Below are 26,666 nucleotides of genomic sequence, written 5' to 3' on the forward strand. Positions count from 1 at the left end.
AGCTTAGTTTGGTACATTCAGATCAGCCTCAAAATCGGTCACGAGTCATGATTATCCAAAGCTACAGAGGAAAAACTGCTTTGCATCTATGAAAGCCAAGCAAGCTACAGATAAAATGAAAACTGTAATTAAAGAGAGGTGGTGACTAACGCACAATGAGGGATCAGCAATAACAATCTATCAGCCCGTCAACAGGCAAACTGTTGACACTGTCTTAGAGCTGATTCCTTCCTTATGTTTAGTGTAAAAACAAAAAGAAATGGGGAATTAGTTAGCTACCTTAATCTTATAGAAACTTAAGTGGTAACTGCTCTGAGTTTCAGGGCCATTACTATTACCAAGACCCTTTAAATGTCTAGGCAAAAGCCCTAAAATCTTAAGGCCTGTATTCCTCCCTTCAAGTCTGGGAAATGTTTCCAGGGCCCATGTTGTCTCCTTGAAATTTAGAGATCTAGGATCTCTTTCCCATGGTCCCATTTTTCAGCTCTGAATTGCCTCAATTATGCTTTTCCAACATGAAAATAAGACTAGCATCCAGACTAACAAGTATATAACTGGTAAACCTTCATACATATATATCAATAAAATATGCGTAATCTGAAATTAGGTTTATGAGCATGCTGACAAAAATGAACAAGAATGAAAAGCTGACCTGTGATTGTACGCTATTCTAACTTATCCAAAAAAAAAAAAAAAAAAAAAAAAGAATTGCCTCACAGGTATACTCAGCTAGCTAATGAGATCACCGAGGCTAGCCAATCTGAGGATAAGTGCATATCCATTGAAACATGTTTAATGTCCCTTATGACCTTTGGTGACCCTTATCCATGACTATGGAACACTTACACATAGCGCTGCTATGCGTATCTCCTCATATCTCCAAAATGATAACTATGAAAAAAACCTACTTTACTCTTAATGTAAGTCAGTGGAACAAGAATGTTTTCCCAGTCATTTTGGGAAGTTTCTTTTGGTCCATTCTTCATGAAATTTACACACCATGTAAAGGGCAACAGGCATTTACAAATTATGTCAAAAACTGGAAAACGACAAAAATGGAGATACAAGGTTTTCTTCCAACAGCAGTGATGGGTTTCTTGATGATGTGTCAGGGTTGAGGGAATATCTGGTCTACATAGGTCACTGAGAACATAGGTGTGCCTCCTAAAGTTGACTTAGCAGTTATTTGTGTAGTGTTGCTTGAATAGGCCACACTGGCTAAGGTTAGCTGCTATATCATGCTAGCAAGCCAGTATAATAACCTGTTGAGAAATACCTCTAACATGGTCACTCGTCCTCTTTTTGTGCTCTCTAGCACTTTTTTACCCACATATGCTGTTGCCACTATTGGTAAAATCCAAATGATTATTTGCTTTATTTGATTTCTACCTAAAAGCTAGCTAGCTAGAATTTTGCTATCTGAGGGAAATAGGACTTATTTTTAAGACATATAAGACCCTTTTAAGAACTAAGGATAAAAAGGCAAAATGGTTTTGTCAGTGTGAAGAATTAAACTTCTTAAAATTATATATATATATATATAAGAAAAGGGTGTAAAACAACCTAGATAGCAAGAGGTTAGTCAGTCACTGTTAGCCCCCTGATGGCAAAGCTGGCAGCCCACTGGCTTTTAAATTTTAATTTAGCATCGTCAGCAACATTTTTAAGAAAATCATTTTGTATTAGGTCTAGTCATTAATTATTTCCTCAATTGTTTGTAATATTTGTCTCAGTTTATTTTCTGAACTAAAAGGCTATGTGAATTTTAAAATGTTTTAAAGGAGACTAAAAACTTGTTAGACCTTGCTAACAAGAAAACTTTGGCAAAAATGATTTTGAAAACAGAAAGGTTTTGAGCTCTTGTTGAATTCTTATTAACATTTCGTTAGCCTTTCTGTGCTTAGCGTAAATGAGCCAGTAAAGCCAGGTCTTCAATAGTAATGAATATCTGAGACAGATGTATTATAAGGTGGGCGCTAAACTGTGCTGGACAGTAGATATCAGCACTCGGCTCCTAGTCTTGTAATGGACTCATAGTCTATATTCACAAACCGTCTGATCTTGGATCAGTTTTTCTTGTGTTTGAAATAACAGTGAACTCTGGAGGAATCTGATCCTGGATCAGCGCATTCCTTTAAGAGAAGTGTCCATCTGTGCAGATAGAAGATAAAAGCTAATCCACCGTGTTTACAAAGCTAAGAATACTGCCCCTGTGAAAGCTCGAGTGAACAGTAATGGGCCTGAAAGAGGGAGTGTGTGGTTTTTAATATGATGTACTGGCAGTAAGAGACAGTGTGGTGTTTAATATGTCATCGGGAGAATGGGGAGATAAAACAGAATGTGGGATGTGTGTGTGTGTGTGTGTGTGTTTTAATATGATGGAGAAAGAGAGATGGAACCATTTCCCTTTGTTTTCTACAGCACTAATCAAATCCTGGGATGACGGGGGAGTGTTTATTCCATATTTCGCTCTCCATCTTTCTGCCTACTTTCTGCCAAGAGGTGGAGAGAGAAATAATGGCATTACAAGATGAAAAGACCAAGTGCTTGTTAATGTTTCACTCACTCCCTTTCTCTCCCTCTCTCTGTCACTCGCTTTCAGTGTGCTCCCATTGGTCTCGTGGGTGTTACTGAATGTCACAGTGTTTGGAAACTACACTACAACCCTTAAGAAATGGTAATCACTAATGAGTATATGTGCCTGTCCTTGGACCGTGTGATTTATGGGAAGTCAAATCCATTTTGTCCCCCTGGTCACTTGAAAGCATTTTTAGCATGTAATTGGCTCTACTGTTGACCACAAGCATAATGGGTCCACTTTAGCTGGGAGGAAGCGTGATGTCACTGCCAATAAGTACGCAATTTTCAGATTACAGGAGCCCTTTTAGTACACACCCCATGCTGTGGGTGTTGAGGTGAGCAGAGGTGAATATACTAGATGTCTTAAAGCATCTGTGCATACATTTGAATGGGTAAATCTAGTTGGAGCACCCATTGCTGACACAGGTGTTCAGTTGGACACATGGCTTGTAAAATCTCCATAGCAAAGTATTGCTCTGAAAACGCTGCACATGTACAAGCATCTGTGGAGCAGTGGAGCTGTGTCCTCTGGAGTGATGGAGCTCTATCCAGTCTCACTGGGATGAGCTGTGATGCAGAACTGATCACCCAACATCTTCACTAATGCTTGGTTGAATGCAATCAAATCCTCACAGCAATGTTCCAACATCTAGTGTAAAGACAACAGGCTGTTACTTCAGCAAAGGGGAACAAACTCACTATTAAATGGGAATTCAAGTGTTTTTTTCTAAAAGCCTGCATAATTGAATGAATAAGATCTACATAAAGTCATTCGGAGTGGTTTGATGTGAAATTCTCAATTCTGGAGAATCGTTCAAAGCGGTGGTGATAGAATTCAGACCACCCAAGAGGTCTTTGAAAAGCATTTCACAGAATGGTTAGATTGTTTGATGCCCAAGACATTTTTTATAGTAGTGCTAAAAATATTTTAAGATCCATTCACAACAGAGAGGGACATGCACGATGTTTAAAGGTGAAAGAATTTTGGATTTACCTATTTTACCATCATGAAGGTTTTATATCACTGTGGGCCAGAACAAAACCTTCTATCTCCAAAGCGATAACTTTATGGGAGAAGGAAGAAACTGTCTTTGGAAACAAACTTTTTCCCATGTCATTTTTGGCCATTTCTTTTGGTTCATTCAGCATGAAAATTACACAATGTAACGCAATGTAAAGGACAACATGCTTTTTCAAATGATCTCAAAAACACAAAATGGAGATACAAGGTTTTGTCCCAGCAACAGTGATATACAGAAGCACAGAAGACACATGTAGGTTCACTGGTTATTGTGGATAGCAAATAAATGGCTCTATGGGGGCCAGCTGTGGGTTAAGGGGACCAGCCTTGTGACTGGAAAGTCACCGGTTTGACCTCCTGAGCCTGAACGTGACTGAAGTGCAAGGCACATAACCCCCCTCTGGATGGGTTAAAATGTAAAGGTGAAATTTCCCCATTGTGGGTCTAATAAGGGTAATGTAACTTAACTTACATTTACATTGTAGGCATCTTAATCTGATTTCATATCAAACCACTCTGAATGACTTTCTTGACATCTTATCCATTAAATTATGCAGCAGTTTGAAAAAGCGCACAAGTGCCTAAATAAATTTGCTTATTTAATTGTTTGCTAATTTATTAAGTACCTACATTAAAATTAAAGCTGTGTTTTTTAGAGAGGCGGCGCTGATATCAATTGCACATATGGCAACTACTTAGCTCTCTGTGGTCTGTAAAATGAGAGCTGGAGTGGTAGGCTGAGAGTATATGCTCTCTCTCTCTCTCTCTCTCTCTCTCTCTCTGACACTTTGTTTAGATGTTTCTGGGAGGATGGCAAATGAACGACAGATCATTAAGGAAATGGGGGAACCCCTGAGACCAGGCTGGGCGGGGGTGTGTGGTGAGGGAAGGAGTATAGAGACTGGTGTCATTTAGGCCTCTTTCTCTTTTTTCATACCACCATTTAGTGGAAGAAGCAGACTGCCCTGGTCCTCATTCAGCAGAAGCTCCAGGAGACACTTTGCTGCTCTTTCTTCACAGAATATCTGGACCCAAATCGGAGCTTATCACAACTGTTACTCCAGCTTCTAGCTCCACTACCTGAACCCAGTATGTTGGACTGTGCTAGCAGTTTCTTCACCTATGAGACAACCAAGTCAGTGGTGGTCAAGAGAAGGTCACTGGGCATCATCAACCGCATAGTCCAGGCGCTCATCATCATTTACTTTGTTGGGTAAGAGCTAAATAAATTTTTATTTGAAGTATTCAAGTAGCAAAATATACTTTAATGTTGTAAAACACATTTTTAAAAACTCAGTTTGAAATCTGCCTACCTTCGTTATTTTTATATTGTTTTTTCTTTTTGCCCCACCACAAATATAGCATGAAAGATTTGCACACCTCTGATCTTAAGAACTGGTAAAATGCACTATTGTAAGGTTAATGGGAACTTTAACAATACAAATGTTAACATCAGTGCTGTTGAAATGAAACCTTATATCTTCATTTTTGTCATTTTTATTTATTTTGCCCGATTTGAAGATACAAGCTGCCCTTTTGCACAGTGTGAAAATTTCATGATGAATGGACCAACGAGAGAGAGAGAGAGAGAGAGAGAGAGAGAGAGAGAGAGAGAGAGGTCATTAACTTTTAATGTAAGTAATGGAGCAAGGCCTTATTCCAATTCATTTTGGGCTATGTGTATTAGTCCATTCATCGAAATTTTGACACACTGAAAATACAAGGTTTTGTTCCAACAGTGTGTATGTACTTCAGGAAAAAAATCTCCCCAGCAATCAGGGCTGTAAACAGATCTGTGTTTCTGAAATATGACCTAGTTCACACAGCACATAAGCCACACTGCCAAATATACTTATTATACAAAGTGCTAATTTCTGATCTCCATTATGTTTTTAAAAACTGCTGTTTTACCTGTGTACATATTTTAATTAGTTTATTTTCTTCCAAAAAACTGCTTTGAATCCAGTTATACTTTTTAATTGCATCTATTCAGTTAATTATTGAACTGTTAATTGAGCAATTAATTTATGCTGAAAATACACATTGAAGCCTATAAATAAAATCAAACCCATTGTCGTTATTTGTACTGTCCAAGTAAATCAAGCTATTTTATTTAAACAGTAGAATTAACAGGCCTCTTACTGCTCAGTAGCATTACTGCTTGAGTGAAGTGTTGTGCACTAACACCACCTGCCAAATGTAAATTTACATGCTGATTTAGGTAGCAATGTTAAGAGCAGTATAAAGAACACATTTGGGGGTTGTTCCCTTTGTAAACATGCACAGTTATGTCTTATAGTTTCACGAAAACATTCAATTTTATTTCAGAGCTGTAGCCTAAAGTGTTAATAGTTGTAGTGTCTCATCCAGAGCTAAACATAGTGGGCAATAAGTCTATGGGCAATCTACAGCTGAGATCAGTCTTGTCACTACTGATGGGATGATCTTGGAATTTAAGGTTTTCCACATAGGCTACACTTTTCCAACATATTACCAGAGGCCCAGAACTCGATAGTCTCACAGCTAGCTATGCCTTTGCTAGCATTAGAATACAGATAGAAAGAAAGAGAGATAGAAAGAAATAGAAAGCAGCTATGCCTTAGACAGTCTATGTATACAATAGATAATTCATCACTACAAATCAAAACTATTATAATGCACTGACTTCGGCTCAGAAACTGAACACAGTCGTTGGTTAGATTCAGTCAACACAGTGTCCCTCATGATGTCAGCAAGAGGAACTCTTAGTCAGGCTGAAGGCCTTGAAGGTCCACAAATGGTTTCACCCATATATGATGAAAAAAAAACCCAGTCCAACTCCAGTAACACAGGCTGCTGCTATGTTTGGCAGGATACGCTGGAGGTGGGCATAAACAAGTTGTCCCATGTGATACTGTCCTTGTCAAGGTCCATTTCACAGGCTTCACAGAGACACAAAGGCCAAAGAACTATTGTACCTAGATGTAAACTAAGCCTAACCCTATTGGAAATGCCAAGTGATTCAAAAAGATTCATCCAATTTCAAAGCGCCATATTTTTACAGCCATGAGACGCATAGGAATCGATCACAATCCAATTGAAAGAGGGAGTCATAGAGTTTCTAGAAGAGGGAAGATGGCTCCCTTCAGTCTGGGAAGAGATGGAGACCCCTGAGCAGAAAGCATTCTGCGTTCTTCATTTCAATAAGAGTGAATTCGTCTCAGAGTGTCTGTTGTTGGATCCACAACACTAAATGATCTCCGAAATCGCACTGAAAGAGCCGTGAGTACAGACATGCTCAATCCGCTATGGGATGAATTTGACTATGGTGTTGATGTTGTCTGTACAGCAGGAGGTTCATGACGTAATAAACTCATGCTCGCTTAAACATTTTACAGTTTACTGCATTGTTCTGTAATGATTTACAAGTGAAATAAAAAATTTTGCCGAATCTTTTTGAATCACCCTGTATATTATTGCTGTCCACTTCACAAAATGAAGTTAATGTTAATGTAATGTTAATTTTGTAGCAATTTTATTGGTCCAATCATCATGAAATTTTCACATAATGTAAAGGACAGCTGCTGAGCTCAAATGACGCAGAAAAGTCAAAATAGCAAAAAATTGAGATACATATTTTTCATTTGACAGTGATATTCTGAAGAAAATATATTTTAAAATTCTATATTAAAAAATTATTATTTGATTTTTCCCATCCAGTACCTAATTTATCTACTCAAAGCTTCATTAAATCAAATTGGATCCAAACCTTTGTTCTTCTAACTAATTTTCTAACCAAAATATTAAGAACTTTTTGAAAAACAAGAAATTCTTAATGATTTATATTTATTCTGAAGTTATAGTGTTTTACAGGGAAAAAAATAACCAACTCAAATATTTTTAAACAATTTTCTAAAGACATTTCAGCAATATATTAGTTTAAAGGAAGTATAACCACATTATGAAAAATATTGCAGCAGAAAGCCATTCTGATGGGTTCCAAGCGTCTTTATAATCAGTGTATCAGTTATTATGTTGAAATGTGAAGTCACTAATTCGTCTTTATCCATTTGTACTGCAGTTGTCTTGGTGTCAGACAAATGCTTTCTGTCTGAGGGACACATAATGAGCTTATTGCTCAAATTCAATTAGTTGGCAGGGATTCTTTTCAGCCAATCTGAAAAGTCAAGAGATGCAGGATTACTGATGTCTAATCTGATAACAGGAGTCATGGATGGTTTTGTTCTTCTGTGTGTGTGTGTGTGTGTGTGTGTGTGTGTGTGTGTGTGTGTGTGTGTGTGTGTGTGTGTGTGTGTGTGTGTGTGTGTGTGTGTTTGTGCAGTTATGTGTTTCTCTATGAGAAGGCCTATCAGGATCGTGACACAGGGATTGAGTCAGCGGTCATGACTAAAGTGAAAGGCTTTGGGTTCTATGACAATTATTTGATGGACGTGGCCGACTACGTAATACCACCACAGGTTAGCAACACTCAGACTATGTCCTCCATTGCTGCAGTACAAGTGGGTTATCATGCAATTTGAACTGTGTGGCACTTTGCAGGGCGCCTCTGTGTTCTGCATTATCACCAGGATGGTCATCACGCACAATCAGACACATGGACTCTGTCATGAGGTTGGTCTCTCTTATAAGGCTATGAGGCTCTGAGGCCAATATATATGGGTGCCTGTAATCAAAGGTAGTCACTAGTTATATTTACTCAGTTAAATGTACTCAGATATAATATTTAGAGTTTGCAAGGAATCTACTTCTTACTCTTAGATTTGTGACACCTTCTAAAATAGTAGCTAACTATTAAAAACAATATTTTCTTGATAAAACAACACGATTATCCCCCTTAGTGTAGACCTCCTGTCTATGCCATCCCGAATGGCTTATTTGCTTATTTAAGCATAAACAGATTTAATGAAAATCCCTCATGAAATCAATATTGAATAATATAATCCTGAGTAACACAACACTTTATGGTAATAAACCTTTCCACCTCTCGTGCTGAAAGTTGATAGTGAAAATGTGTGCATGCCTAAGCTTCTGCTGGTGTAGGTTTAAAGTTGACTCTTCTCTTTAAATGATGCACATAAAAGTGACTTGTGCTATTAGCTCCCTCTTGTGGAAGATCTTCATGCTGCTAAACATGCATGAGTGAGTGAGTTCCAAAGCCACATGCTTTACATTAAAAACTTGTTTTCTGTTGTTATAGAAGAGGCACTGTGGAATACAGCTAAAGATAACTTACCTGCGAAACAATTAAGCTGTATGGAAAATACGGTTGGCCCGTAATAATCCATTGTTTTAACAGTAAAACTGAATAAAACGTTACCAACATCACTATATAAATATTATTTAGAAAGTTAAACTGAAGTTAGTCATCTTTAGATCTCTGTCATCAGACACATCATCATTTTACATTTAGTTTTTGCATTCAGCTGCTTTTTTACTTTGAATTTTAGAGTGACAGCATCTGTTCTGCTCTGTCCATCTGACTTCTGAGGTTCATAATTTTATTTAAGTCCTGGAGTACTTATAAGGAACAGAGATGAAATTCAGTTCTTGTGCTGATAGATTCTTGTTGATCTAAGATGTTCCATTGCAGTTCTAGAAGTTACTCAGAACTTTAAGTTAAACAATTTTTAAAAATTGTTTAAGCTTGTTTAAAGTTTTATTTTTGGAAAGGCGTATATGTTTTAAAAAAGTACTTTTACATGGGTCATTATGTCACTGAAGAAACACTTGAGTTTGGGATTAGGCTGCTCTATCCACCTCCAATAAAACAACCATAGCCACATTGTCCTCTCTTTCTTAGACTAATGGAAAATTCAACTGTAGCACTGATGAAGACTGTGAAAGACAATTATCCTCAAATTTGGCAAGTGGTATGTTTGCTTGTTCTTTCTTTCTGTCTGATTGTTTATATTTGTTCCATTTTTTTTGTTTTTGTCCTCTCTGTTTATTTGCTCCTCTCTTCTCTCATTTATCTTTGTCTTCTGTTTTTGTCCTCGGGGTCATTCTATTGCTCCATTCTCTTTTTCATAGGAAAGATAACAGGCAAGTGTGTGACCAAAGTTCAGAGGTGTGAGATAGAAGGCTGGTGCCCGGCGGAGGATGACTCCAAGAGGACGTAAGAAGCACTCATGTAACACTCATTAAAAAAAGTTTGTGGGCTTCTTTTTGGCTTTCAGGGAATATTTGTTTTTTTATATTACAGTTGCAATGAGTTTCTCTTTCAATGGGTTTTCAGTTTGAATGTTTAATTGGCATAATAAATTATGTGGATTAGTGTCATTTAAGGTTCTTTAGGGAGATAAGTGTACATTTTTCTGATAATTTTAGCTCAAAATTTCTTTTTATTTTATCAAACACAACATATAATGTGCCATAACTTTTGCACAGGCCACATTTTATGTTGTTTTCTTAATTCAGCAAATAAACAGTACGTGTATTTTTTTATTTAAAAAATATAATTAAAACAAGGCCCAAATTTTCATATACAACTGTATAACCCAGTCAAGCTGCTCTGACAAAAGAGGGATTGAAAGGCTCAAGAGAGACTTGCAGCCAGTTCCAAAAACCTGAAGGATGTCCTTCGTAGGGGCATGGCAGAGCGTCTCTGAGGAATGCTCCTAGAAACTGTTCATGTAAGGAAAGTACCAGTTAAAACTGAAGGCTATTTTTTAATGAACATATAGTTTAGTCATAAATGTGTGTATGTTGATCTTTTCTTTAAAATAAAACCTGTTATTCTTTAATATTTTATATTACTGGCAAGAAAAGGGGGGCTGATGAGTGGCACAAGCATCTAAACTCCGACCCCATGCTTGGAAATGAATGACAGTTAGTGTTCTCCTCCAAGCATGTTGAGCTGTCCAATGACGTCATGCAAGCAAAAGAAACGATGTGGTGGCGCTTCATGTGACTCATAGAAAGTACAGCTTGTTCACTCTCAGAAAAAAGGTATTGAACTGTCGCTGGGGTGGTACCTTCCTTTAGTCAGGAAACATATACCATATTCCAAAGCAGCTACTTTTTCCCATTTGACTCCATATACTCCATACACCCTGCCTTAACTTCAGGCTTTTTATATTATTGCTCTATTATAAAATGTTAGAATGTGAAAAGTTACAATGCCCCATTTTTTGGGAAGGTCAATATACCATATAATTAAAACTTTAATACATATAATTTGGTCTTAAGACCGCTGTTAAATCTTTGCTGTACCAACCAAACTTTTTTTTTTTTTTTTTTTTTTTTTTTTAAAAGACTTAGAAAAAGTCCAAACTTTTGACAGGACATATATGGACTTATAGAGTGGCAGAAAGTTCCTCCAGTAAACTCTGTATAGCTCATAAATAAAACAGTTTTCTATGTTGACATAATGATAGTGATCTGTAATAAACATCCCAGAGGAGATGCTTAGAACTGCTTTGAACTAAGTGCATTAGAACTTTAACCTACGGTTCCCTGCTCTGTCTGATGGTCTTTCTCAGGCCACCCATGAAAGAGGCTGAAAACTTCACCATCTTCATCAAGAACAGCATTCGCTTCCCGCACTTTAACGTCACCCGGTGAGATGCCAATGCAAATTCATAAGAGAGTGAAGAGCCATTTATCCTGCCATTTATTCCCCTCTAAATAAGCATTTTCTCTGTCTCAGAGGGAACATTGGATCCATGATGGAAAATAAGACAACATGTCTGTACAACCCTGTCAGTAACCCATCCTGCCCCATCTTCCGAGTAGGAGATGTGCTCGAGTATGCCGGTGCAAACTTCTCCAGCATTGCATCAAGAGTTGAGTCCTACGCTTCGCTCTATCTCTTCCTCCGCTGTTTTAGAAGATGCAGTTCTTTGGTCTTCTTGTTTTTCACAATTTTGAGTCAATGTTACAAAGCCTATATCTTAAAGCGATGATTTGGTCAAAAATCAAGTTTGCACACTTACCGTAACCAATCTAGTGTTGCCAGGTGTCTGGTTTTGGACTGGACAGTCCTGTTTTGTGCTCTATTCTCTGGTGTTTCACATCAAATTGGCACATTCAATTAGCACACCTCCAGCGGTACCATTGCTGTTTTGAGCATGCTATTTAGTATGGTAATACACACTTTGACACCTTGTTGTAGGCATATAATTCTGTCATTTTGGGCTCCTGAGTGGTGCCACTGTCTAAGCGTTACCCCTAACATTGGGAGTTCACAAGCTTGATAACCAGTGATGTGAGTCATTCTATGTAAACATCCATTTTTGTGTCCCTAGCATTTACAGACATACAGAAGGTTACAATTTATTTATATTTTAAAATAAAACAATGTCATTTTAACAATTACAAATTTTTGAGCCGTCAATTTAGCAATATTGGTTTTCAAATCAATGATATAGAATTCCAAGCACCACAGAAGTGCTCATCCTCATAGTAATGTGTAAAGGATGAAGCCATATTTACAGGTAAAAAAAAGTTTTACTGCAATTTCAACTACAGTAATCTAAACATGACTATGAAATGACACGATTCAAATGACATGAAGAAAACAAATGCCAGATAAATATTATTAAATATATAATGAAAGCTGTGGTCCACAGGAACCATGTCACTGGTATTTCTGCATAACAAAAAATCTCTTATTTTGAAGTAAAAGTCACACTGATGGCATCACTCGACTTCATTTTACCTATTTTCTGACAATCTATGAATGTGGTAAGCACACTGTATCTTACAGTTATCAGAAATTTTCTCATTTAGCTCATGATTTCATATGAAGCTCTTTGTTGACATCACTGGTGTGACCTACTTTATTCTTAGGTAATTGTGAAAAAGTACAATACAATTAAATGACATATTTTAGAGGATATTCCGTGAGTGTCAACATGTGGTTTGATGCTCTGGAGCAGCCATTTTGTAAAATGTCTTTTCCATTAAAAATGTCACCGGTGTTACCTTTCTTGTGTGTAACACCAATGATGATCAGTAACACCAGTGACTCGTATGGATAGATAGAAAAGTGAACATTTCTGTAGAATGCCCCATTCCACAGCTATCTGTGGTGGGGGGTTCAAGAGAGCACAATTGTTTTCACTCTCTCTTGGTGGGCAGGATGGTCCTTCCCCTTCTCTCCCCCCATTACTCAGCATGACTCTCGTCAATAGCTGACATGGTGTAAATTCTTAATTGAGCTACTTTCAAAAGGCAATTAAACAATTAGGTATCTTCAGTTCTATTTTATGCATGAGTTAGCATGCAGAAGACAGTGGATAAACAATTATTGTCATGGTTTTGTTTGTGTTACACGATGCCAACCGAAAAAAAAATGTATTTTAAAATGTTATTTACAAAAAAGACACAATTTTAACCTAATAGTCATTTAAAATATGAGGAACAATGTTAAAACCAAAGTTTGAAAAGCATTAATGCCATAAAAAAGCTTTTAACTGGACTTTCTGGTTGTGCTGAAATTGGGCAACCCTGAGACGATCAGCCAAGATGTGTTTCATATCTAAAGTTTTACTACAAGGGTAGTTTAGTTTCATACTGGAGCTACAAGGTTAATGTAGCTAACACTTTTTAGGCATTTAGGCATGCCGTTTTCAGAGTGCTAACTGGTGGCTATTCATGCCCGTTACTTGTTAGCTACATTAGCCTTGTAGTAGGCTGAAGACTCAAATTTCAAACACCAAACGTGTCTTGGCTGACTGACTGCATTTAGGCTAAGAGGTAAATTGTGTACATTTGACTTTGGGCTGAACCATCGCTTTAAGCATGGGCTTGTGCCCTTTTCCTCTGTCTGGCCAGTGCGGGCCAGTCACTAAATTACTGAATGAGTAAAAGTGCCATTTTTAGCTATACCGTAAATCAACAGCAGTGTCTTTACATGTGTGTGTGTGTGTCTGTTTGTTTGCATTCAGGGAGGAGAAATTGGGATAAATATAGGCTGGGTATGTAATTTGGACCTGGGTGAGAAGAAGTGTTTACCCAAATACAGCTTCACACAGCTGGACTCTGCTTTTAAAAACATTACCTTCTCCAAGGGATTCAACTTCAGGTAGCAGTACTGTTCAGACAAACACCACCTGCACCTTCACTCACCGGCCACGTTGTTTCACTGTCCATTTTATCAGGTCCTTGAGCCAAATACAGTACTGTGCATAAGTCAGAGACAAATTTTTTATTGATATCATTTCCAGTCAAAACAAGTATAAGTTATTAATTTTTCATCGATTATCATCGACTAAGCAAAAGTAAAAAAAAAAACGAAAAAGAGAGTTTGCAAAATTTAATGGAGGAAAACAAACTCTACTCATTGCTTAGGATCTGTTTCTGATGAATTGAACCGATGAATATAAATTTCTAATTGGAATTTTTTGCATGTTGAAAAGCAGAAAATGCAATCAACTTCTAGGACTGAACTTTAGAGGTGTGGGAAAATCCTCTCTGCATATTCTTTTGAAAAACTGAAAGCAGGTCTCCTAAAAAGAATGGGAGCTGTAATAATATTAAAGTGTGGACACAATAAATGCTGAAATATTTGATACTATATCGAGTTGTTGACACTTCTGTGTAATTTTTATTTAAACATTTATATACCCTGATATATTTAATATTTATATACACTGAGAAATGAATAACTTGTAAAGTCTATTTTTTTATTTCAGATTTGCAAAGTACTTCATGTCAGAAGATGGTCGGGAGTATCGGACACTTCATAAAGCTTTTGCCATCCGCTTTGACATACTTGTGTCTGGCAATGTGAGTAAATGTGCCTGGGCATATGAGGACAGTTAATGTGCAGATATTTGTGTGTTTACCACATGTTTATCATACTCAGTTTATCGTACTTACTCAGTTTATCTTTTTCTAGGCTGGAAAATTTTACATAGTCCCAACACTGATCAATATCGTGGCAGCTTGCACCTCAGTGGGTTTGGTAAGATCACCATAAATGCTCACCACTGCAGCAAAAAAACAGCTGCAGACTTTCACTTTTCCACCTCAGCGTTTTACGGTACACTTACTGCAGTCTGGTTGAAAATCTTCTCCAGGCTTTTTCCACACAAAGACTCTATGATCAATTTGGTGGTCTTGTCTTGTTAAGTATTTTATTGCATATGCATTAAGGACCCGCACACTGCATTGAGTACCATGTTAGCTTCACTCTCCATCACTCTAAAACACTAATCATAATTCTTATTGGTTTCAGGCAACCATCTTCTGTGACATAATCCTGTTAAACTTCCTGAAAGGTTCAGATCAATACAAAGCAAAGAAATTTGAAGAGGTGAGTTTATTTTTTTCAAAATGTTGTTTTTGTTTACATTTCTGCAGTTCAATTGTTGAGATGCAAATAAAGTCATTCAGAGTGGTTTTAAGTGAAATCATTCATTGTAGAGAAACTTACAGACTGATTTCTTTACAGTGGTGGTGATAAAAACCAATATCTAAAACAAAATATAGCCGTTTTATTTACTATCCAAACCACCAGTGAAGTTACATGTTTTCTTATTGTTTATATTTTATATGTAATGTTGATAATGATAAAATTGCTTGTATCACTCTGCCATAACTGTATTTTTACAATGTTTTTGGCCAAAACCTTATCTCAGGACTATTGTATAACAATATCTCTGACATCAGGCAAAGTGTTCATAATTATTTGGTATTATAACTGTCTGTGAGGGAGTTTTTAGCGCCATAAATTATTCAGAAATCTGGTTTCTATTGCCATAAGTGTGAATTCTGGCATGGTAAGTTTCTGTAAAGCACAGTATTTTACATCAAACCACTGAATGACCTTGTTTACATCTCAATAAATTCCTTATATAGAAATTGTGAAAAATTTGTGAATTTTTTTGTGACGTGGTTTGCGATATATTGGAATACATGGAATATGTATTGAGAATACAGAAACCAAGTATGTTTTTTTTCTCTCAGGTTTCTGGTTTGGCGAGTCAGTCAGAAAGCCATGAACTCCACAGGTACAGCGTCCACAGCCACGTACTCAAAGAGGAGGTGAAGAACTCTAATGACTCTGGCGCTTATTCTATTGGAGACAGTGCTGGACAAAGTACTTCTGCTTAAATGTACTTAAATATCAAAAGTAAAAAGCATTCTGAGTTATTACAGACATAATGTTGTTATCCCGATAAACAGCCTCCACTGTGACTGCAGACATGAATATTGAGTTAGCTGTTTATGTCTCCTTGAGATGAGACTGATGAGACCTTTGTCAAAATGATGTAACCTCTATAATAACTCACATCACTTTTACTTTTGATACTTATACATTTGAAAAGTATATAATTCAGATGATTTGTACTTTGGCCCAAGTAGAAGTATAGATAAAATACTTTTACTCAAGTGACAACTTACTGAAAAGTATTTCCATTTTTACTCTACTTTTTTGTACTTTGTCCACCCATAAAGGGACCTCCCTTCCTCCCGCCCTTTGCACAGTGACCCCAGAGGCATTCCTGCCAACGTTCATGTAACATTAAATCTTATATTAAATATTCTTACATTCCTAACAGACACACCCTATTGTGTACTCTCCTTAAAAACACAATTCTATGTAAAATCATTGTGGTCTTATTTTATAAATGAAATGTAATTAAAGGAACAGAAAGTATTTCATCGCCACGCTAGAAGAATTGGCAGATGTGATAAATTCAAAAAAGGACAAGAAAATAGGAAAATCATATACTTTATTAAGGATATAATGCAGTAGACAAAATTGTGGATAGATGATCTTTGAGAAGCATTTGCAAGTGGCTGTTAGGTTTCTTCCCAAATGGACTTACCGACTTTGCATTTTGTCGCTGTCTGAACAAACCCTTGTATCTCCATAATCATACATTTTCAGGAAAAGCAAAAACACATTAGGCCTCATTCTCCAGTACCTTCCTAAGTTTTTCTTAAATGTGTTCTTGAGTGAAAGTCTACGTCAGATTCATGACATGTTCTTTAACTGTGGAAGTAAAGTACAGAAACTGCAAACCAAAGTTGAGAGAGAAGTGAAGAATGCCAAAACAAAAAGATAGATTTATGTGGTCCTGATATATATGCATTACCTTCTCAGAGCAACTTGAAGCAGCAGTAAATAAGCCATTTTGCAAGTAGGCCAAGGCTGCAGAAATGGGCCTACTTTGGGCCTATAAGTAGCATGATCAATCACTCATAACTGGATGGCATGGTTCCCAATTAACGTAAGTGATGTCAGTTGACCATGATGCATTGTAAAATAATTTTAAAAGAATACAAATGTTATAAATGGTGAAAAGATTATTGTATTTCATACAATAATATAATTGTTATGCTAACTGTAGATTTGAAGCAAATGCATTAACCAATTATTTCGCACAAAAAAATCAAATGTGTGTAAGTGAGCTCTTGAGTGTGCATAGATTTTGTTCTTACCTTAGAACAAATCCCAAATAAGAAACCGTTGATGAATGTCAGAATCTTCGTGAAAACTGCGTAAGTGGGTTTTGAGGAAAAAAAAGCTTGTAATAATGGTTGGTGAATGAGGCCCTTTGACTTATAATGGAAGTTAATGTAAAACGACTTTCTTCAGAATAATTTTTGAGCATTTCTGTCAGCCCATTATGACATTCTCACACAATGGAAAGTACAGCTGGTGCTTACAAATGATATTTAAAAAATCCAAAAAAAGGATTTTTCCCAACAGTAACAATATGCAGGTCTAAGCTGGGAAATCAACCTTGAATTGCTTAAAAATGTGGATTACTTTGGTTTCTGATTTTACAACAAGGCATATAATCCACCATGTGCTCAGTAGTGAGCAGTTTTGTGTGAATTGTCCAGGAAAACATAGGCAAATACTACATACTGCATATCTCAATGCATTATAGTCAGGCGTCTTTCTGTGTTTATTGTATCACTGATCTTAGAATAACTGCATGTTTGTCATTTCTATATTAAGTGTGGTCTGGTTGCCATTTTAGCCATCCAAACCTTGTTTGGTTAACATTTTTATAGAACTTTGCTAACAAATTTGAAAATATAATCAAATACATTTGGTAAATACACATACAATCTGCACAAAAACCATGAATGATACATTTTGAAATCACTTGCAGCACTCTCTTCTAACAGGGTTAAAAGGGTCTAGGAGTTGAAAGCTGAGTGTCTTCTGTGATAATTGGTGTTGCTTTCTTCTACATATTTCCCAGCAATGTCTTTTCATTTTCATAAGTACTTGATTATTCATCAAATTCTCTTCGAACAGTTTGTTTACATATGTACAAGTTAATAAACTGCAGTTTTACCTGTTTTATTCTCTCGTTGTGAGTTATTTCACACCTTCCCCTAGCAAGTTATTTAGTTTATACCTTGTATATAAAGTTGTGCAGAGTGAACTGACCAGTGCTGACCACACTTCTGTTCATAGTTCACTGTCACTGCATTTTCAGGGTTTTTTCCATAGCTTAGCACGAGTGCATTGTAGGTGACAGGTTGTCTCCCTTTGCAGCAGTAACAGCCTCTAACAGAACTGTGGGAATTTAATGGCATTCAGACACAAAAGCATTAGTGTGGTCAGGTATTTATGTTGGGTGATCAGTTCTGGACCACTCCTGCTCGTCCTAAATTCACTGGATGTAGCTCCATCACTCCAGAGCATGCATTTCCACTGCTTTACAGCCCAATGATGGGAGCTTTATACCCCTGTAACCATTGCTTGGCATTGGACATGGTGACCTTAGGCTCATGAGTGACTGCTCCAGATCACCCTATTCTTTTGGTCAATGCTTTGCTATTGAGATTATACAAGCCTTCTGTCAGCAATGGGTGAACATCAAATTAGTCAAAAACCTTTGGACATTTAGTGTATTTAAAGAGGTTAACAGCGATATAACAGCGACAGACTATGATTTTGAGATTTTGAACTTTGTGGGCTTGCTTGCCATTTGTGGAAGTTTAAGCTTGGGCTTTCTCTTTGCTTTGGTCCTGAGTGCCACAATCCAGTTCGGAACGGAGGAGCGAGACTGCGGCTCTTCTTGAACATCGTCTTCATCTTCATCGCTTGCCTCGCCTTCTTCTTCATTATCATAATCATCGTTGTCGTCTTCATCATCGTAATCCTCAGACAGAACTAGGGGTGGCAGAAAGACCACCTCCTCTGCAAAACGCACACGTCGGGTGTTTTCCAGCCTCCTCTGATAGAAAAGACGAGAAAAAAATGAGATTGAGCACCCCTGGTCAAAGGATGTTTTGATGATTCTCTAAGTGAAAAAAAATTGAACACGTTCTCTACAGAGAACACAGTTCACCTTTTAATGCAAAGTTACTGTTTATTTGCTGAATTTAACAATGATATAGACAAAGGTAATAAACAACTCAACAAATAAACAATAAACTCACCAAATAAATAGAAATTAAGCAGTAAAATTTGCAGATACATGGCATATATAAGACATGCCGTAGACGAGGTGTTACCTTAGTGTCACAAAATAATGAAACATTTGAATGAGGTTTGCATTTTTACATATATTTATATTTTTATAGTTATTGACTGTAGGACATCTGTTACTACACAATTTATCAGGCCCTTTCTACTGCCATAAATCAGTGGAATGGGACCACCATATGACAATAGCTAACCAGATACTATTTGGATATTGGACTTTTCTATTGACATACTAGTGGGATTAACAGGTTCAAGTGTATCAAGCACATCAGCCAAGCTGGAGCCTTAAAACACTTTTCAGTTTCATTTTATGTGTCCGCATTGTTCTACTTGCTGTTAACAGATGACTAGAGGGTGAATATTTTGGATGTCTGTAGATTCAAGAACAATAGCACCACCAAGAGGTCTAAGATGGGGGTGACCTTCTTTTTGAACCTATGTATGTGACGCTGTTGCATAAAGAAGTATGACGAGGTCCAGAAAACTCTGGAAACCTGACTGATTGCCTTTCATTTTTAAACGATTTTCTCAGGCTTTACAGAGCAGCTTGCAGCACCATATTTTAGCATGTTTATTTTGCTCTTAACTACTGCTACTTTTTTCAATTTTAACAAAAAAACTTAAATATTGCTGCTTTAGTAGAAAACAAGGCCACAAGAAATGTGAAGTTAAATGCAAAAATCTGAATGTTCATATTTTACATTTACGGCATTTCGCAGGTGCTCTTATCCAGAGTGACTTACAATTTGATAATTTTACACAGGTAGGTGAAGGCAGTGTTAGGAGTCTTGCCCGGACTCCTGTATATGTATAGTGCAGGGTGCTTGGCTAGGCAGGGAATTGAACCCCAGTCTACAACATAGAAGGCAGAAGTGTTACCTCTTCATCTCTTACATTGACTTTTAAGCTTTGTACGGAAAACAATGTGATACTAATTTCAGTTTCCATAAACTCCATAAAAAATGCTTGTATTTATCAGATTTCCAAAACTGCAATAATGCATAGTTAGCACCCTTAGCAAACTTGGCTATGGCAGCTGTACACAGATATTTGAAGCTTTGAACCCAGCCATTTGAAGCTTATTACTGCTTTTAACATGCATTAAGGTAAAATATTTTGAGTTGGCTGAATAAAATATAGTGTGCTTTCAGTTATTTAGCCATTAGGTAATGACGCATATTGCCGCTATTGGAATAGAACCTTTAATAAATTCTCTAAAATCGTAATTTAAAAAAAGCTTTCTTAACTTATAATAGATGTTAATGTAACAAGATATTTTTTCAAGCAATTTTGGGTCATTCTATTTGCCTGTTCATCTTTTTAAAAATTTGCATAATAGAAAAAGTAGCTGTAGTTTTCAAATTATGCAAAAAAGTAACAATAAAAGTGGAGGCACATGGTTTTCGCACAACAGTGACGATATGTACATATGTACATAAATTTAACCAAAGGCCAGCTAGACAGTACATTTCATTGTTTCATTGCAGTAGCTGGGAAGGAGCTCTGAAAAGTGATGCTGCAGTGTGTGAGCTATTGATGCTGTTACTCTTTTTAGCCCTCCCATCCAATATTATAACCAGCTGTCACTAAGAGTATAGATAATGTATATGCTTTGTGAATCAGTGTATATTTGAGGACATAAAAGCCCAGTTACAATGATCGTGAAAGACTGGGCCCCTTTCATGAACATCTTTACCTTTTTGATTATAGTTTCTATAGATGCAGATGACTCAGAATCTTGGCAATTGGAGTCCTGGAAAGAGGAGATGGAGGAAGCAGGTGAAAGGCTGGGAGCTGGATGCAGCGAATTGAGAGGTGCATTATCTCCCCACTCATCCAATTCTCCTGTCTCTGATCTGCCTCGATCACTGGAACCCCTCTGCAGCATGCAGTGTCCTCTCTTACGACTCAGAGTCCCAAACTTCCTCGGAGAAGAACTGTCCTTCGGCTGGGAAAATGAGATGATGAGAGGCAAATGTAAATAAAAGGAAATGTTAATAACATGATAATAGAGTTTGTAAAAGCATTTTACAAGTGAACACTCCATCTTCAGGGAATGAGCTTGGGGATGGCACTTCACTGCTGTGAAGTTGATATATTTACTGTAAAAATTACTTGATTTTAGAAGAATCTAGAAAAAAATGTATATGTTGACCACTGGACCTGACCTCTTCAGCCTTATAAAATAGGCCAAAAAGTGAATTATCTTTGACAAGCTTTCTGAACATTGTTCGGCAGGATCATCTTAAGAGTATTGTCTTTCTATCTAACTTGTCTACATTGTATTCCATGTATGATGTTTACAATACTTTCATGGTATCAAATTACTTGAGTACTACTAATTATCAAAAATGATGTAATTCAAAACCAACGCAAGCCAATAAGCTTGTTCAAGAATCTAGACTGCTGATTGGCTGTCTAAATTACATTTCATATGCATGCTATTAACGTTACAACTACTATTAGTCTGCAGTCTGTTGTGGTGAGTAAATATACCCACATTCAGCACCTTGTACTCATGTGGTTTAAGTCATACTCACTCTCTGTACACTAAAAGAAGTTATTGAAGCTCTGGTACTAGTACTGGTATCTGAAGCTCTGGTCGCAAATCACTTTTGCACAATTCTGCACAAGATTCTCCAACAAACACCCCCTGCACTCACTTTGTAATTCTGCATCTTCATCTATCAGCTAAATCCGATTCCAGAGGGACAATAAACTTCATAACAGAAGGATTTACATTCAAAGACTTTGTCCTAGTCTCTCTTGCTTATTCATTCACCTATGTTTAATTGCAGTGCCATACTGTCATGTATAGTACGTTTGTAAGATCATAGCATAGGGACTCTTTACTAATACCCTTATAGACCACAATTTTTAGCACATAAATGGTCATAGAAGTAAAATATGATTCTTGTTTGAGACCCAAATTGCATGCCCATACAAATAAAATTCTATACAAATTATTGCAAATCACACCAGCCCTCAAGGATTTAGAGTAAGTTAATAACAGTAAAAGAAATGAATACTTTTACAATGTAAGATGTATTAAACAAAATTCATATTGGAGGCATTGTTACTCCACACATTTTACATAGCTGGGGCATTTTGCTTCATTTTTGACCCTAATAACAAAACCATGCTATAGACATGCAAAAGTTTAAATATTTCAGATGAAATTACATATATTTTTTCATTTTGGTTGATTTTACTAGTGAAAAGTTGATACACGGCATAAAGCAAAATGTAGGGCATAATTTCTATTTATTGTTTAACATATTGGAAAGAATTAAATCTAACTTTTGCACAGGCTGCGTTTCACATGTTTTTCCCAAATATGTTAAAATCAGCATATATTTAAAATTATGCAGTACAGTGCGTTCTCTGTAGAGGATGCGTTAACTTATTTTCACTAAGAAAAATCAAGAAAACATGTCAACTTTTACATTTGACTATGTATACTGTCACTGTTCCAAGTCTTACCTGAAGATAAGATAAGTCCAAAAGGGGGAGAAATTCTTCATGCACTGTTTCAGGTTGTGTATGGTTTGGGTCGGATTGCTGTGACTGGTTCAGATTTCGTTCACTGGTCAGCGATTGATGATAACTTGCTTCTGCTGTATTTAGTTGATAGTTTTGATGAAGATCCTGTAACTGGGGTTGGTATTTTGTTTCTTCATCATTTTCTGATTGGCTCAGACCGAGGTCCATGCTCTGTATTTGGTTTGAGGCAAAGAGTTCTGACTTGTCTTTGAGGAACTCAAAGGTTTGAGACAAATCTGAAGTCCTTGGTTGTTCGGTGATGTCCATGTCCTCCTGAAAACTTCCAGATTTCATCTGTGATGAAGGCGTTCTCAGATTTGAGTCTGCAGCCTCTTTGTAATCCCATTGGTTGCCTGTTGTGCGCTCTCTGTAAGGTGACTGGCTAACAGTGTTCAGCGACTCTGTTGTTTTGTCTGCTGTGATGCAGGTGAACTCCGGTTGGCTGCCGGTGTTGGTCTGGAAGAAGCTGGCCCACTCCTTTCCAGTGAAAATCTCTTCCATCAGGTTAAAAGTGCCAAATGGAAATATGCTTTCACTGCAAGGAAACAGAGGATTGGGTATGTAATCATTGCCATCTGTTGTTCACTAAAGTGAATTCTAACTGTTTCTGTTCACTGTGACTGTTTATGTTTTAACCTTCACAGTATAAGCTAGTAAACCTTAAGGCCTACACTTAAAGAGTTGGCTATGTTACAGTTACAGTTTGTGAGTCAATCATTCAGTGTTTGGTGATATTTCAATTAATATAGTATGATGTAATATAATTCCTCTCAGTAACACTATAAATCACCGACTATCCTTATAAACGCCACCAAATTCAGGCTAATGGCTAAAGGCTAAAGACTAACTGTAGTCTTTTTTTAAATCAGGAGGTAGACCCTTCGAAGCTACCTGTGTTGTCAGGCATACATAGTCAGTGTATCAGAAGTATTTCAGTGCCTTGCAGGAAAGCTTTACAGGAACAGTTTTAATATTTCCTTAAACCAAAGTCTAAATATATCTGCTCTTGATTACTAGGGCTTGAAGAATGCTTGGAAGCTGGCTATCTCTGCAAACATCCTGAAGGGGGAGCTATCTGGTTTTCTAATTGGAAAAGCAGCAAAGAGGAAACACCACACTTGTTTTATGCCTTCCCTTACCACCTTTTCAGGAATAAACACCATATTTTAATAAAAGCAACTAAAATCATATGTCCACAAATGCCACCTAAAAACCAAATAGGAAGCAAATGTCAGCCTGCCAGTTACGTGCTAATGTCTACGTCCTATCCATTAGTATTTCCTCCACCATCAAATAGGTCGGGCAGCCCACCTAGTCAAACTCACATGTTGTCTGGCCTATTTAATGGTGGGGGGAGCACTGATTGAAAGAAAACACCATGGCAATCAGTATTATTCTACACAAAAATAAAAAAAATCTTTACAAAGTGTATAAACAAACAACTAAAACATTTGCTTGATTTGCTTCATTCACCCTTGATACTCACTGTCTCTTTCATAGCTGTGTCTTAAAACCGTCAATGTTATTTGCAGTCTTTGTCACTCACTTATGCACACATATATTCTGAGGGTGTGTTGGTTTCAGCAGAGAAGCTGACAGAGGTGTTCTTGCTGATGACAGCTGTGGTATGATAACTACGTCTGATTCATATTTCAACCCAAAGAGGTGTCATCGCTCATGTATTTGTATTTACCTCATATGATCCAGTGGGCTAGGAGGGGCTTCATCCAGCCCATTGTTGATTGGTTCAGGGTGGATGGTGTTTTGTTCACGAAGTGTAACAATTGTGCTGTTGTCACTGATGTTTTGTTCATAAAGTGTAGCAGTTGTGTTGTCGTCACTGGATTTTGTAGGGGCTGGACAGTGGTCATTCTACAAAGGTGTACATTAAACATTACTAAATATCAGGTTCAAGCAGAATTTCTTGAAGTGGACTACATATTTAAAGTGACTTAAAAACAAGTAACAACATCTGGAACTCGGCTGAATGTGTCTTATAATATTCTTACATACAATCTCGAAATGAGAAATGTAAGATACTGTACATTTGCAATGATTTCACTTACTATGAAGGGTTGACCACTATTCTCAATGTCATGTATGAAAACTTAGAAGACACAGGTAGGTTCACTGATCATTTTTTATAGTATACAGTTGTGTGAAAAAGTATTTGCCCCCTCCTGGTTTGCTGTGTTTGTCACACAAAATGCTTTCAGCTCCTTATCCAAAATGTATTAGACGACATTAAGAACATGAGGAAACATAGTTTTTAGCAGCAACAATTGCAATCAAATGCTTTCCAAAACTGGAGATCAGATTTTACATCACTTTGAAAGAATCATGTCCCTGCTTCTTTGCAGAATTGCTTTAATTCAGCCACACTGAGGGCTTTAACGTGATGTTCAGCTTCAACATGGCTGCCTGGGTGTATCCAGCTTAATCGATCTCAGTTTTCAGCTAAAGTTGGTCAATTGGTTGATTGAGTTAGTAAGGGGGCAATTACTTTTTCACACAAGGTCAGTTGGTGCTGGTTAACTTTTTTTCCTTCAATGAACAAAAGGATCATTTAAAAACTGTATTTTGTGTCTAGTCAGGTTGTCTTTTTGTCTGAAAGTTTGAAGATCTGAAACAATTAAATGTAACAAGCATGCAAAAACAGAAGTTATCGTAGAAGAACAGAAGAAGTGCACAACACTGTAAAACATTGGTTCCTATCACCACCACTAAAAAAAAACCTTATGTCTGTTTCTCTACAACAAACCATTTCACATCAAACCACTCTTTCTTTGTTTACACCTCAGTAATTGAAACTTAAAAAAAAAATAGCAGAAATTGGTGGATTTCCCCTTTAACACCAGCAGTAATGCTACAAGTGTAACAATGATACTAAATGTATTAATTAACACATTCTGATGCTAAAAGTGTAAAAGTACAAAAAAGATTTCATAATTTCATAGAATAGCTTGATTTCTCCAGTTGAATTAAACAAACCAACACTTGTATCTTATGTAAGTGTTCGTCATGTTTACATTTTCCACATTTTTATATTTATATAAATATTTTAAAGTTAGAATTTGGGATAAAACAGGAGCAAAACTCACTTTTGCCATATCATTCGACTCTTGTTTCTGTTTTCCATCACGCTCTTTCTTGTGCCGCTCCTTCCATCTTTCCTTCACCTTCTGGGTCCATCTCTTCTTTCCTGGATCTTCCCATTTCCTCTTACTTGTCCTCGATGTGCGCGTTCGCATTATTTTATCAGGAACATTGATGCTGTCCTTTCTTATGTCTCCAACACCTTCACTGCACACTCCACTGTGGTCACTGTGTTTCTCTGATGTTTTCTGGGACAGGATGGATGATGTGGGCGATGGAGTTGGAAGGTCGGTGGGGTTGAGGGTGTTCTCTGTTGTACTGGAGGAGGACAGGCTAGAGCTATCATCACTCACCTTACTATGTGAAATTTTTAGCTGCTTTCTGTTCCATCTGGGTATCTCACTATCAGAAATGACATCTGGTTCAAGTGTAGCCGGGATCCCTTCAATGGATTGTTCTAGGTGAGGCTGATTAGATAACTGGAGCCTCCATGAACTGTCTAAGTTGGTCCAAACAGAGGGAGGTGTACCTTGCTGCTTGCTGGGATCGCCAAACTGGTACACTGTGCTTTCAAGTGAAGACCTACCATTTAACCCTACTGTTGGAGAAGGTGCTTGCTCTTGAGTGGGTGTGCTGCTTCTTTCTGAATGGTTTTGGAGCTTCAGCTTTTGAAGCATAGACTGCAGCAAGGACTGAGTGTCCGAAACAGCGCTCGACTTGGCCATTTTGAAAGTGAAAGATTGGCTCACATGTTCTGTGCACTCACAAAGGCTGTCAACACATCCAGCTCAATGAAAGATCGGTATATCTGAATTCTTCAAGTCTTACGTCTTACGTTTCTTCACGTCATGTTGTATTTGGCATATTTATCCCAGTTTTACAGATAAATTCCTCAAGATGCCCCACTCTGTGGCTTCAGAGAAGTGGTACCTCCACAGCAATGAAATCCATCCTTGCATGAGTTCAATTCCTCAAGAAAAGAAGCTCCTCGTTATTCCTACTTGAAGGATCCAAGTATGC

The 26,666-nt window shown here is 37.2% G+C and overlaps 2 protein-coding genes across 2 annotated transcripts; one reads left to right on the forward strand and one right to left on the reverse strand.

The window, feature by feature from the left end:
- Nucleotides 1–4,581: 4,581 nt before the first annotated feature.
- p2rx3a (purinergic receptor P2X, ligand-gated ion channel, 3a) lies at nucleotides 4,582–16,122 on the forward strand. Its single transcript, XM_017692084.2, has 12 exons — nucleotides 4,582–4,814; nucleotides 7,923–8,058; nucleotides 8,141–8,212; nucleotides 9,402–9,471; nucleotides 9,632–9,716; nucleotides 11,083–11,160; nucleotides 11,250–11,385; nucleotides 13,492–13,628; nucleotides 14,239–14,332; nucleotides 14,445–14,510; nucleotides 14,784–14,861; nucleotides 15,515–16,122. The coding sequence occupies exons 1-12, from the start codon at nucleotides 4,693–4,695 to the stop codon at nucleotides 15,659–15,661; spliced, it is 1,221 nt and encodes a 406-aa protein (XP_017547573.1). The 5' UTR covers nucleotides 4,582–4,692; the 3' UTR covers nucleotides 15,662–16,122.
- A 145-nt stretch (nucleotides 16,123–16,267) lies between these two features.
- Nucleotides 16,268–26,666, reverse strand: zgc:113229 (uncharacterized protein LOC550612 homolog). Its single transcript, XM_017692086.2, has 5 exons — nucleotides 25,652–26,666; nucleotides 24,244–24,422; nucleotides 22,491–23,085; nucleotides 20,704–20,955; nucleotides 16,268–18,756 (listed from the first exon to the last, which is right to left on the reverse strand). The coding sequence occupies exons 1-5, from the start codon at nucleotides 26,369–26,371 to the stop codon at nucleotides 18,466–18,468; spliced, it is 2,037 nt and encodes a 678-aa protein (XP_017547575.1). The 5' UTR covers nucleotides 26,372–26,666; the 3' UTR covers nucleotides 16,268–18,465.

Source organism: Pygocentrus nattereri, chromosome 8 (assembly GCF_015220715.1).
Source record: "Pygocentrus nattereri isolate fPygNat1 chromosome 8, fPygNat1.pri, whole genome shotgun sequence".
NCBI lineage: Eukaryota > Metazoa > Chordata > Actinopteri > Characiformes > Serrasalmidae > Pygocentrus > Pygocentrus nattereri.